We start from the raw sequence: 13,642 nt of genomic DNA, 5'->3' as shown, positions 1-13,642 counted from the left end.
AGGGGCAGGGTGAGGTGGAATGGGAAGTTATGTTTTATGGGCAGACAGCTTCAGTTTTGCAAAATCTGAAAGTTCTGTGGATGTGTGGTAGTGATGGCTGAACACCAATGTGAATCTACCTGAAGTCACTGAGCTGGCTCCCATCTCCCTCACAGCAAAGCCAAGGTGTTCACAAGGGTCTAAGGGCTGACCGTGACAGATCTTCCTGCCACCTCTCCTAACTTATCTCCTGCACTAGGGCCTTTGCCAAGCTCAAGCTGCCTCAAGGCTTCTGCACCTGCTGTTCCCTCTGCCTCAAACCTCCTTCCCCAGATATTCTCTGGCTCACTCCCTTGCTTCTCTCCAATTCCCTTTCACATGTACCTGATCACAGGCTACCCATGAGCAAGAGACAGAGTGAGGCTCCTCCTTTCCTCTGGCCTGGGCACCTCATCCTGCTTCAGTTTGACTCATAACCCGACACATACATGTAAACATCTCTTACCAACTCTCACTAGCCTCTAAGCTCTCAAGAAGCATAGGTTCTGTCCATTTGTGCACTGCTTTGTTCTTTCTTTTTCTTCTTCTTCTTTTTTTTTTTTTTTTTGGACAGGCAGAGTGGATAGTGAGAGAGAAAGACAGAGTGAAATGTCTTCCATTTCCGTTGGTTTACCCCCCAATGGCTGCTGCAGCTGGCGCGCTGCGGCCGGTGCACTGCGCTGATCCGAAGCCAGGAGCCAGGTGCTTCTCCTGGTCTCCCATGCAGGTGTAGGGCCCAAGGACTTGGGCCATCCTCCACTGCCTTCCCGGGCCATAGCAGAGAGCTGGACAGGAAGAGAAGCAACCGGGACAGAATCCGGTGCCCTGACCGGGACTAGAACCCGGGGTGCTGGTGCCACAGGTGGAGGATTAACCTATTGAGCCATGGCACTGGCCTCTGTTCCTTCTGTCTGGAATGGCAACTGGTATCTAACAGGAACTCAACATAAACAGGCTGGGTGAGCATGTGGCGAATGCTCGAACAAGGCTATGGTGTGTGCTGACTCGGGTCTGTCAGGCCTTGTCATCCAGTGTTGAGCCTCATGAAGGAAGGCATCCTGCTCACATACCCCTTCATTCAATTTTTTTAGAGATTTATTTACTTGAAAGGCAGGAAGACATTCCGTGCACTCGTTCACTCCCCCAGATGGCTGCAACAGCTAGGTATGGGCCAGGCTAAAGTCAGAAGCCAGGAACTCCATCCAGGATTCCCAAGTAGGTGGCAGAGGCCCAAGCACTTGGGCCCTCTTCCACTGCTTTCCCAGGTGCATTAGCAGGGAGCTGGCCAGGAAGCAGAGTAGGTGGGACTCAAACTAGCATTCCAACATGGGATGCTGATAGGGCGAGTCGTGGCTGAACCCACTGCTGGCCTCCACCTAATCCATCCTTACCCTTTCTTACAGCCCCAGATCAATCCTAACTTCTTTCAGGAAACTTTCTTTAATGTCTCCAATCCATCCTACCTACTCAATTCCATAACTACTCAACAAGGTATTGGGCATCTACTACAGGGAAGGAAGGGCACTGTGGTGCCAGGGTTGCTAACTTTCACAGAGAAGTCAGATCTGTGGATTTATATGTGGACTCTTCTAGTGGTTAAGTGTTTTTGCAAGTTCAGGTTAAGCAACAACAACAGAAACACACTCATCTTGGTACCAGGAAGCAAGGAAGCCACCAAAGATGAATAGGGATGTGTCTGAAGGTCAAAGTATCAACCTGAATAAGGTCCTCCTGATCCCAGATGGAGCAATGACTAGGAAGAATGGACACTGACACCGCGAGTTGCTAATCCACAGCATATTTACATGGTTCACCATGACATTAGCAGATAAACATTGGCGGCTGGCTTTGTGGCACAGCAGGTCAACCCACTACTTGTGACACTAGCATCCCATATCAAAGAACTGGTTTGAGTCCCAGCTGCTCTGCTTCTGATCCTGCTCCCTGTTAATGTGCCTGGGAAAGCAGCAGAAAATGGCCCAAGTACTTGGGCCCCTGCCACCTATGTGAGAGACCAGAGTTGAGTCACTGGCTTTGGCCTGAACAGCCCCAGCTGTTGCATGCATTTAGGGACTGAACCGGCAAATGGAAGATCTCCCTCACTGTGTCTCCATTTCTCTGTCACTCTGTCTTTCAAATAAATAAATATTTTTTAAAGAAAAAAACATAAAAAACCAGTTGGCCACATTAGAGGAGACTAGAAAACCAACTCTTCTCATTATGTTGACAACTGGTGAGTAGAAGGCAAGAGTAAAGCATTTATTCTGCCTTTCCCAGCAGCCGTGCTTTGTGTACCCGAATAGTTCAGGAAGGGACATTTCTCTTTATTTGGGTGTAGAGTCAGGGTGTCACCATTTTGTAAACCCCAACAAATGGCAAGATCTAGGCAATGCTTGTCCCTGATTGACAGCGGCCTTATAGACGTGACCAGGTGCTAGAGGTACACCACTTCTCAATTCTGCCTGCAGGTAGGCACCTCACAAAAACCAACAGAGCCTGAATCTGATCGAGGTTCTGGATGTCACCACTCAACTCACGTTGAGTGGGGACGAGGGGATGAGGTGCCTGTAGATGCCTACAGGGGGAAGCAGTCAGCAGAAACCAGACCTTGGGAGATGCTGCAGCACAAACGGCCCAATTCCTTCAAAGGAAAACCGCAAGTGGAAAAAGGGAGGCACACAGAAACCTATGGATCAAAAGGGATGGAAGAGACCTGCCCTCCACTTGTAACATCGCATGGTTTTTGTGCCTCAACACCAATAATCCAACTGCAAAAAGCACAACCGCATTTGGGAAAAAGTATTTGATGACTCAGAGGGATGGCTGTTGGTTACGCATGTTGGTATACTAATGGAACCACAGCTCAGTCTTTAAAAAGGTGCCTTTCCCTGTAAGAACCTCATTCTGAACGACTGGAGAGGGAAAGGCTGTGTGAACAAACCTGCATTAGTTTGACCAGGATTTGGTTCTTGAACTCAAACAGGACATTAACTCATAAGTTACTGGTGCCAACTAGGTGGAAACAAACTGCTGTGGAGATTAGAGGTGCGGCCTAGCAAGGCCTTGGGTCACTGAGGGCGTGAGGTGGAAGGCAGCTCTCCTGGGAGCTTGGTTCTAACAGCCGGAGTCCAGCCCAGCTTCTGTCTCTATTTTCTGGCTTTCCCTGCACTCCTGCTCCACCACTGCCACACCAGCTGCCAAACCAATGGGGCCACTGGATCTTAGAAACAAACCTCCAAAACCATGAGCTAATTAAACCTTTTCCCATTGCAAGGTCAGTTTTGTTGGAATTTTGTTGTAATAACAAAAAGCTGACTAACTGGAGGTGGCCCAGCCTCTGGTAGTGGCCCTTGCTCTAGGTGGAGCAATTTAGGAAGGGCGGAGATGAGGGTGGCTGACGGACAGAGAATTCTCAAGGGAACAGGCCTTGAGGCATGCTGGGTCAGAGTGGGGACTGGGGTGTGTTGGGGGTGCAGACAGGACAGGGACAATGACAAGCAGTGGGTGTGTGGGCTGGGCTGGGCTAGGCTAGGCCAGCTCCTGCACACAGGAGCTCTCCAGCTCTGTCCTCCCAGCATAAGGCCTGCACCACAGAGGCCAGGTTCCAGCAGGGAGGCTAATGGCTGCCCTGGCTCTTTCCTGGTCTCGTCCCCACCCTACCACTCCCAAGAGGCCACTCTTACCTCAGGAGCTGGATCCACAACGCTGGCCTTTCTCCCCACAGTGCTGCTGCCTGGCTGTTTGGATGGCGTTTTCTGGAGGAAGTCAGAGATCCTCTGAACCAAGAAATCACGATCTTTCAGGTTGGCAAATAGGAAAGTCATTTTACTCTTGGTGCTGATGGACAGTGGGCTAGGCAGGACACTGGAGCTGTCAGCTTTTTCAACAATGGTCACCTGAGAAGGCAGAAGTATTCTCTTGGGTATTTGCATCTTGTGCTGTATAGCTGAATGTGCTTGACTGGATCCATATGCCGACCCTGCTACCACGTGCAGCGTGGGGCACAGTACCTGCATGTCTAAGTCCCACCTTCTCACCTGTCGACAGGGCCTTTGGGAGGACAGTGATATAAACTGTCCTAGTCTGGCCTAGGACTCTGCTCAGCCTAGCTGTGGTCCCACTGACTTAAGACCCATGACCACTGGCTCCAAAGCAAAACTGGAGCTTTGTCCCTGCGATACCTGCGAAGGTATGGGTGGTGGAGCAGCTTCAGTCTCCTGAGAGTGGAGGACACGGGATGAGTTTCTGGTGGGTGGCCCAGCAGAGCCCCATGGCCCAGGGAGAGGACATGCAGGCTAAGCACGGTCACTGGGGCGAGTATGGACAGAGCCTGAGCTGAGGCCACTAGCTGCTTTGTCTAGAAGGCAGCTGAGCTGAGAGCTGGTCCAGCCAAGCAGGAGCTGGGAGGAGCTAGTGCATGGGAATGGGGGTGGGTAGTGGGCACAGTGATTGCTCTGAGTGGGTGATGAGGCTGGTTGGGAAAGGGGGTGAGAAAAGGCTGGATAAGCAGCACAAAGTGGGGGACTGTGTGTGTACATGTGAGGGTTGTGTGTTGTGTCTATGTGAGTGTGTGTGGGGTTATATGTGTGAATGTGTGGTGTGTATGTGTACGTGCACGTGAGGGTTGTGTTTATGTGAGTGCGGGGGGGATATATGTGTGAATGTGTGGTGTATGTGTGTGCACGTGTGAGGGTTGTGTTTATGTGAGTGTGGAGGGGATATATGTGTGAATGTGTAGTGTGTGTGTGCATGTGTGAGGGTTGTTTTTATGTGAGTGTGGAGGGGATATATGTGTGAATGTGCGGTGTGCATCAGTGTGTGTGCACGCGTGTGTGTGTGAGCAGAGGCCGCTCACCTCCCTCAGGGGTATTATCAGGTGGCATGCGTCCTCTTCCTTGCTGGCAAAGCAGATGTAGTTGTTGGAGATGAACATCTGGCCGGGGATGTGCAGCTTGTTGAATGGCGTCCACAGTGTGCAGCCTGTGTGGCCGTCCAGCCGCTCATCCCTGGGCAGCCGGAACGTGGCCCGGTAGCACTCGTTCTTAGCTCGGGCATCCAGGTCTCTGAGGAAACAAAGCAGGAGCAAAGGGGACAGGAGTCACACCTGCAAAGGGGTCTCAGGGCCTTGTTTCCCACATTGCACATTAAATCCCTGGGGTTCTCCCAATAAGCCGGTTTTGCCCAAGGACCCTACAGTTAATCTAGAATGCAAATTGAAAGGCAGAGAGGAGTGCGTATACAACATGCCCTGGAGGCTGCTTGGAAAGGATGCTGCAGGATAACCCAGGCAGCCTGTGAGGTGTCAGTGGCACTGAGGGGTGGGCAGGGCCCACATGTCCTGCAGCCTGCCCTGCTCAGACCAAGCATGTCCTGGCCCCAAGGCTGCCTCCTCGCATGGAAAAACCTGGCCCCACCTGAAACCTGGACAAGCTCTTCCAACAGAAAGGCATGGAGCTAAACCTAAACCGTGTGGGGGCACTGCTTAACAGAAAAGCTCCCTTGCATGTCTGAGGGCTGAGCGGTAGTGGCCGAGCACCCAGGCCCTCACCCCTTTGGGGCCCCTGTCCACAGCCTCCATCTGTTCTGGGCTACAGGTCCCCTGACTATGCCTGATAACTGACAGCCCAGTCCCTTCCATCTGTAGTGACATCCTTACACAACATTCTGGTCCAGAGGCCTGCATGTCTGCTGGTGCATTCCAGGAAATGTTCCCACAGGAATAAGGTCGGTGAACACACAGGTGAGTCTGGCTGTGGGACTCGGGCCCAGGGAACTGATGAGATACAGCTAGCCACGCAGGTTTCTCCTGAGGCTACAACCCAGGAGCTTCTTTCTCAAACACGGCTGGCCCCTAGTGCCCATCTCCAACACAGTGGTTGTGACTTTGACTTGCACATGCCTGACTTGCCCAAAGACCTCGGATGGAGGCTGTGTACCCCGGGCCCAGATTCCCTGCAGTCTTCCAGGTGCAGCCTCACAGAGGTCTCAGATACAACCTGAGGTGCCCTGACCGAGGGATGCCCATCACGACTCCATGGCTTACTAGTAAGGCAAGTAGTGACCTCTCTGTGCCTCGGTGTCTTCGTCTGAGACCTAGGGATAGTAAGAGGACCCTCCCATCACAGGGCTGACAGCAAGACAGTATGAAGAACCTTCCCTGTGCCAGTGGTCCTTCCAGGACATCGTTACACCTCCTGGAACCCTCTGCCCCATGTCCTACTGCAATGAGGCACTGACCTGGCTTCTTGTTAAGGTGGAAACCTTGTCAGGTCTCCACACCTGGCCACTGGCTGGGTGCTGTGCAGGGTCAGTGGATCCGGCGCCGAGTAGGCCCACCCTCTCCCACAGTAGGGCCCTTCTGAGCCCCAGAAGGCAACGCACCGCTTCAGAGCAGAGATGTTCCTGTGCGGCCGGATGGGCCTGGGCAGGGCCTTGTCCTCCAGGAAGCCCTCGCTGTCCAGTAGCTGTCGCATGGCCAGGTTGGCCAGCTGCTCCATGAGCTTGAAGGTCTCAGTGATGTTGAGGAACATGGAGAAGAAGAGCTCCTGGTCCCTGGTGTCCACACGGATGCTCTCAGGGAAGAGGAGGGTGGCATTCTTCTCGAGCCGTGTGACATCCACCCACTGCACCACCAGGCTCACTGGACACCCGCCGGGACAGACAAACCACCAATTATGTTTGGGAGAGGCAGGGTTGACTCCCACCCACACCAGAAACCTGCCCTGGAAGGAACCACTCCTTGAGAGACCAGACCACTGGGGTCCTGCTGCCCCCCAGACCAACCACACTCAGTGAACATTTGCCCCGTGCATGGCTAAAGAGTGATGTGAGTGACTGGGTGGAGGCGAACTAGCAGAGACTGGGCCAGAGCAGCTCAGTGGAGTGGGAGTCTCTGATGCATGAGCAACATGTTGTGGCCAGCACAAAGCAGGACCTGGCTGTCCTGATCTGACAGGTAAGTAGTAAGAGCAGGAGGAGGGAAAGGCGAGATAGCGCTCAGAGGGAGGCAGGCTGGCTAGGCCAGGAAAGCAGACAGCGAAAGCCCTGGGAGCTCTGTCTGGGGGTGATGGTGGCAGCAGAAGGGCTGACTGCATCCTGAGGCCAGGTGCCCTACAGGGAGGACCTGTCGCAGGTGATGGCAATGGTACACACCCAAGATACTGCACAACTCAGGGCGATGCAAGCTCTTGGATACACTGACCTTAGGGAAAAGAGGCTTCACAGAAAGTTACTCTGTGAAGATTCCAATCAGTGGGTATAGACATGGTGAGAGCCCACCAGTGGCAGGTATAGGCTGGCTGAAGTCTAGACGTTCCTGCTGTGAGCTGCTAAGGTGACACCTGGGTTTTGGGGGAGACCCCCTTGGTGGCTCTGTGGGGACAGAATACTGGGGGCCAAGAAGAGGGAGACCCACCAGGAACTCCCCGGGGTGAGGTCAGGGCAGTGAGGGCCTGGGGGAGCCAGGGCCGATAAGGTTGGGTGGCTGGGCCAGCACTCACCTTCCTTCCCCAGCAGGAAGGAGTAGAAGCATAGGTGGTTGACAGTCAGGTAGAGCCAGCCCTGCCGGGGCACGCGACCCTTCCAGTAGCTGCAGGAGTAGTAGTTCACCAGCTTCTCCCCCTCGGGCATCCCAAACTGCTTCCGCATCTTGAGCTCTGCCTCCTTGAATTTCCCAGGGTCCTCATCCCCCTGGGGCTGCAGGTTCTTGTTCTCTTCAGCAATGATACCCTGGGGGAGGAGGAGAGGCAAGGCTGGACAGGTCAAAGGGAGCAGGGACCTTGGGCCTTGGGGAAGTGAGGGCCAAGAGCACAGGCAGGACCTCCCCTGTGGGGAGGCAGCTGTATCAGTCACGGCTCCTGCCAGTCTGGACAAGTGCCCACAATTCCCTGGCTCTAGTCACCACTGGCTCTGTGAGATAAGCATTTTACACATTTTTATGGAAAACTGTTGACACATACTCCCACAAAGAAGGCTAAAGATGCAAATACAGGTTGAATATCCCTAACCTGAAATACTGCAAAATTCTAGGCAGACATGATGCCCCAAGTGGCAAGTTCCATACCTGACCTCCTGCGATGGGTCACATTCAAAGCACAGGCACACTAAAAATATGGCAGGGAATTATCCTCATGCTCTATGTTAAGGTATCTGAGGCCAGCCAGTGGGGCTGGGGATCTGTGGACCCCTTCAGACATTGTTAGAATGTCCTTTGCAAGCAGGCTGCCGGCTGTGGCTGGAAAGCCTGTCTCCAGGCCAACTGGCATCTCCCGCCTAATAGCTTCTTGTGCTGCAGGTGTGACTTTATGGCCTTAAATCACACCTTCAGAGTGGGTGCAATCTTTCACTCAGAACTGTCAGGGGAGGGGGCTGAGCCCCTAAGGAGACAGTCTCCAGGAGATCCCTGCTATCTCCATGAGCCCCAAGCCAATCAACATACATATGTGAAACCCCTGTCCAGTGGGCACCCCCACAGAATGACCCAAATGAAAAAAACAATAATACCTTAGAAACCTGGGACTCTTTCTCAAAGCCAGTGTCCCACTTGGGTACTCTGCCTGGTCTCCTCTCAGACCAGACTCTTTCTCTGTCACTTGTCAATTGAATAAAAGTTTCTGCCTCTTTGCAAATTGTTTCCTGGCTTTTTATTTCTATATTAAGCTGAGGAAAAGAACCCAAAAGACTTCCTCTGGCAACCACCCTCCTCTCTGTGACTGGTAACAGTATCTATGACACATAAATTAACTCTGTTTAAAGTTGGGTCCCATCCACAAGACATCTCACAATCTAAAAAATCCCCCAATTGAGAACCCTTCTGGTCCCAGGCATTTTGATGAGGGATGCCCACCCATAGAAGAGAAGGGAGTCTCCCTCGGGTCCTCTGTAGCCACCTCCGTGACACACGCCCACTGGTGGAGCAATATGCAAAGATGTGCCTTTCTCTCTCTCCCCTTTCTTTGCCTATATGCTCTGTCCTGGAGGATTTTGGCATTTGACTTCTGTGTACCATGGGGTTCCTGCTTCTTGCCCTTGCCCCCAGACCAGCAGGCAGGGCCCACCCAGACCAGAGCTTCGTATGTTCACTCAGCTCAGAGTGAACATCACCCTAGACCCCAGAACCAGCCCCAAACCTCTCAGGATAAAACAGATCCCTAAAGCACTCATCTCAAACTGTACATGCTGATATTCCAGACCCATAATTACTGGATCACTAATGTAATTCAAGGGTCCAGGGCTGGTGGCGGGGCCTGCTGTGTCTGCTGGGCTTCTTGGTGGTAGGGAGGTGCCATGGGCCCAAGGCAAAGTCTGCTCTGATCCCTTCTATTTCTCAGTGCAATGGTGTGGCTACATCACCTGGAACTCCCGTGTAAGACACCGAATCCCTCATGTCATCTGTTGATGGGATTTGTAGGTGGGGCTTTGGGGAGGTAATCAGATGAGGTCACATGATGTTGGTGGCTTTCCAAGAGGAGGAGAGACCCAAGCTGGCACACCTGTGGTCTTGCTGATATGGAACAAGGTGCTAGCTGAGCTGGAGGTCACAAACCACAAGGCCCTACCCATGCAATTCTCTTTCCCAGGATGCCTCATTTTCATCTGGGATCTGGGAAAGGGCAAAATACGTATATTAAGTCCCATGAAGAATTTTATGGCAGTGTCGTAAACTTCCCAAGGGACCACATCACCTCATAAAAGTAGGTACTGGGAAGTGCTTGCTCTCTCTTCCATCTGACAAGAGAAGGTACCCTCTGGCCCACTCTACGCTCATGTGTGCATATGTCTTTGCTTTCTTATCTTCGGAACAAACTTTATCATTTTGTATACTGCATATGTGCACAGGGAAGGAAATTTGTGCTTAAAATGCTGTTTAAGTAAAAGACAAGGGCCAGGAGTAATAAAATCAGACCCCACTTCTCCCGTATCACTGTCATTGGGAAATTCATATCCCCTCAGGACTCTGCAGAGTGTCCGCAACCAGAATGCCCTCACTGGATGCAGCCCCTTGACCCTGGATCTCTAGAACGATCAGTGGAGAAACTTCTTGGCTTTATAAAGTACTCAGCCTCAGGCACTTTGTTATAGTGAAAAACATGGACTAATATGGCCATACCAAAACTTCCACCAGATTTCCTCTCTGCTGCCTTATTGATCAGCTTATTGGGAAGATGACTATATGAGCATATCCAGGGAAAGAAACCAGAATACATCACCTGAAAATGTGCCCCTCTGACGTAAGAATTATTCAGGGATGAGGGCAACCTCAGCAGCAGTAAATCCAGGGAAAGTCCCCCCCCCCCCCCCCACCATTCTGCCTAAATGCAGGATATAAATTCCCCTTTACTGGAGGCTTTAGGCTCCTTTCAGCTCAAAGACAGCATCAAAGGCCTCTGGGAGCAGACCTGACTGCTCAGTTCCCCCATATGTTCACCTTGCCCCTGGAAGCCTGAAATCGGTGTCCTCTTGTTCAAAGTGACCCAGTGCTGTATTTTCATAAGAACTGAGCCTCTTCTAAGTGCGGTCACGATGCCAGGGCCTGGTGCCCAGCTGCTGAGGGGGCTAAGTGGAAAAAAACCCAAATGGGTCAAGGATGAGCTCGCTTAATTGAGACGGGTGGACTGGGTTCTTGTCTTTGTGTGGGAGGGAGTTCAGGGAGGAGGTCTGGTGAGGTGTGGCAACTGTCGGAGCAGATGGGCACCTCTCCAGACAGGATCCGAGAGAGAGAGAGAGAGAGAGAGAGAGAGAGAGAGCGAGCGAGCCTAGTTTACATTTAGGCTTTAATTTCTAAGGAAATGGGGTCCAGCTCTTCCCACCGTTTCTCCTTACTCTCTTCCCTCTTCTCCTGGACAAAGGATTTGCTGAGTGTGAATTAGGTAAAATTCCTCCCAAGGTTTTATTACCCAACCTTGTTATCAGACTAGTGCTGAGCAGAAGCAATTGCTCTAGGGTGCCTTCCTCGGTGGGGAAGGCTGGGGTATGGGCAGGACTTTGTAGTCCTGGGCTGCTTCCGAGGCTGTTACATTCCTCTGTGAAGGAATTTTGTTTCCCTTAGGCCCCTGGCGCACATTGGCTAATTTCTAATATCCCACCCAGCAGTCTCAACTACATAACCACAGAAGGCTTATACACACTCCCCCTCATGCCAGTCTTGAAAACAAAGGGATTTTGCTAGGACCACAGTGTAACCACCCCATCCCCATCCTAGTTGCCTAGAATACCCCAACCCCACCTCCCCATGGCTCCTTCCCCATTGCCCCCCTCTCCTTGCTTTAGGTGTGGCATCTTGTTTAGGTTGTGCTTCCCGAGTTGCTCAACCAATGAGGAACTGGGGGAAGGGAACTGTGTATGACAGGAATAAAAGAAGCAGAATTTCTGAGTGCAACCCCTGCTTCCACCTGCTGGTCACTGCTCTCAAGACCGGCTATCAACAAATGCCTTGCTTTCTGCTTCCTTCATGCTTCTGAGTCCATCTTTTGGTGGGTAGGTAGTCTCAGGTGGGCTTATTTCCCACACTTTGTCCTGCCATTTAAGTTTACTGCTACTTTGCTAAGGTGCTACATCAAGCCAAGCTCTAACCAAACCCTTGAGCTACTCCTCCCTGTGTGTGTGAGATATACCTGTCAATAAAAGTTTGCCTGAGGGCTGGTGCTGTGGTATAATGGGTTATGCTGCCACCATGACGCCAGCATCCCATATGGGTGCTGGTTTGTGTCCTGGCTGCTCCACTTCTGACTCAGCTCCCTGCTAATGACCCTGGGAAAACAGCAGAAGATGGACCAACTATTTGGGCCCTTGCCACCCATGTGGGAGACCTGGATGAACTTCCTGGCCCAACCCTGGCCATTGTGGCCATATGACATGTGACACAGTGGATGGAAGCTCTCTCTCTCTCTCTCTCTCTCTCTCTGTAGCTTTGGCTTTCAAATAAATAAATAAATCTAAATAAAATAAAAATTTAAAAATCTGCTTGTTTTCCCCTTGCTAATTACTTTTTGTTACATAGCCCTAACCACAAACCTAACAAGGTAGAAGGAAAAAAGGTTTTCCATCCTTCCCACCTGCACCAGTAGCTGTGATCTAAACTTCTCTCTCTCTGTCTCTCTCTTTTTTTTTAAAAAAAATTTATGTATTTACTTGAAAGGCACTCCCCAAATGGCCGCAATGGCCAGAGCTGAGCAGATCTGAACTCAGGAGCCAGGAGCTTCTTCCGGGTCTCCCACGTGGGTGCAGGGGCCCAAGAATCTGGGCCATCTTCTACTGCTTTCCCAGGCCATAGCAGAGAGCTAGATCGGAAGTGGAGCAGCTGAGTCTCGAACCAGTGCCCATATTGGGTGCTAGCACAGCAGGCAGCGCTTTAACTGCTATGCCACAGCGCCAGCCCCTTAACCTCTCTCTTAAGCTACTTCTCTATATAACTCTGTTTTTTGAATAAATCTCTTTTTAAAGATTTATTAATTTGTTTGAAAGGCAGAGTTACAGAGAGGCAGAGGCAGAGAGAGAGGTCTTTCATCTGCTGGTTCACTCCCCAGATGGCTGCAACGGTTGGAGCTGCGCCAATCCGAAGCCAGAGCCAGGAGCTTCTTCTGGGTCTCCCACACTAGTGCAGGTGCCCAAAGACCTGGGCCATCTTCTACTGCTTTCCCAGGCCATAACAGAGAGCTGGAACAGAAGTGGGGCAGCTGGGACTTGAACCAGCACCCATATGAGATGCCAGCACTGCGGGTGTTGGCTTAACCTACTATGCCACAGCACCAGCCCATCTGTCACTCTTTCAAATAAATAAGCAAATCTTAAAAAGAAAATCTGTATCTTTGGATTCCATTTTCCATGAGCTTTTTGAAACCCCCAGCATAGGAGGCATATAACACACGCCACCATTCTACTATTGCCCAACTTGCTCCCTGCAGGGAGCCAAGGCTCCACATTCCCTGCCTCTACACTTTGCCTGTTTTCCTGGGGCTAGAAGGCAGCACAGGGCCTGTCTTGAACCCCAAAAGCACAGAGAAGAGCTGAGGAGCTTGGTACCATCTGCCCAGGCCAGTGAAGTTCTGGGGGTAATGTACTCACGGGCTTGCTCACAGCAACTGGACTGTCAGAGCCCTCCTAGCAGAGCAATTTAAGACAGCAGTTTAACAGAAAGAAAAAGACATACACATCCCCCAAGACAAATGCTCACTATAGTGGCAATTGTCTCCCAAAGAGGAAACAACCTAGATACCACTATGAGGTTAGTTTTCATGCACTACTACAATGTTCCTAATCATTATTTTGATAGCTACAGAACATTCCATAAAGTATAACCACCTATGACTTAACAAGTCCCCTGGAATATAAAGCATTTAGCACAGTAACCATACAGCATTAAACAGACGCCAGTGAGTATTGGCACTGTCACTGCATGATTCCTCTGTCTCCTGTGGCTGGGAGGCAGTTTTTGTGGGCCTGCACACACAGAGTTGTGGGGGCAGTTTGATACATGTGTCATAAACCAGGTCACCGCAGGGGAAACTCCAAGGAGTAGGACTGGTGGGTAAATCTCATGTACCCTTCTAAAACATGTTCGTTTTATAATAAAAACATACCTCAATAGTCTATCATTTTTAGTCTCCTCCTCCATAAGCCAAGGAAC

General features: G+C 51.3%; 1 protein-coding gene across 3 annotated transcripts in view; it reads right to left on the bottom strand.

Moving 5' to 3' along the window:
• The window catches only part of TBC1D9B (TBC1 domain family member 9B), a 45,743-nt gene that overhangs the window by 22,328 nt on the left and 9,773 nt on the right, over nucleotides 1-13,642 (bottom strand). For all 3 annotated transcript variants that reach the window (XM_008274986.5, XM_002721320.6, XM_089336232.1), the window contains exons 4-7: nucleotides 7,518-7,746; nucleotides 6,400-6,658; nucleotides 4,874-5,081; nucleotides 3,702-3,914 (exon numbers count right to left, since the gene is read on the bottom strand). In XM_008274986.5, the coding sequence (XP_008273208.3) occupies nucleotides 3,702-3,914; nucleotides 4,874-5,081; nucleotides 6,400-6,658; nucleotides 7,518-7,746 (909 nt within the window). The remainder of the gene's footprint in view (nucleotides 1-3,701; nucleotides 3,915-4,873; nucleotides 5,082-6,399; nucleotides 6,659-7,517; nucleotides 7,747-13,642) is intronic.

This window comes from Oryctolagus cuniculus, chromosome 6 (assembly GCF_051225735.1).
Source record: "Oryctolagus cuniculus isolate XC-2025 breed Fujian yellow rabbit chromosome 6, ASM5122573v1, whole genome shotgun sequence".
NCBI classification, from domain to species: domain Eukaryota; kingdom Metazoa; phylum Chordata; class Mammalia; order Lagomorpha; family Leporidae; genus Oryctolagus; species Oryctolagus cuniculus.
The sequence above is the reverse complement of the archived record's forward strand: the minus strand, read 5'-3'. Positions and strand labels throughout refer to the sequence as shown.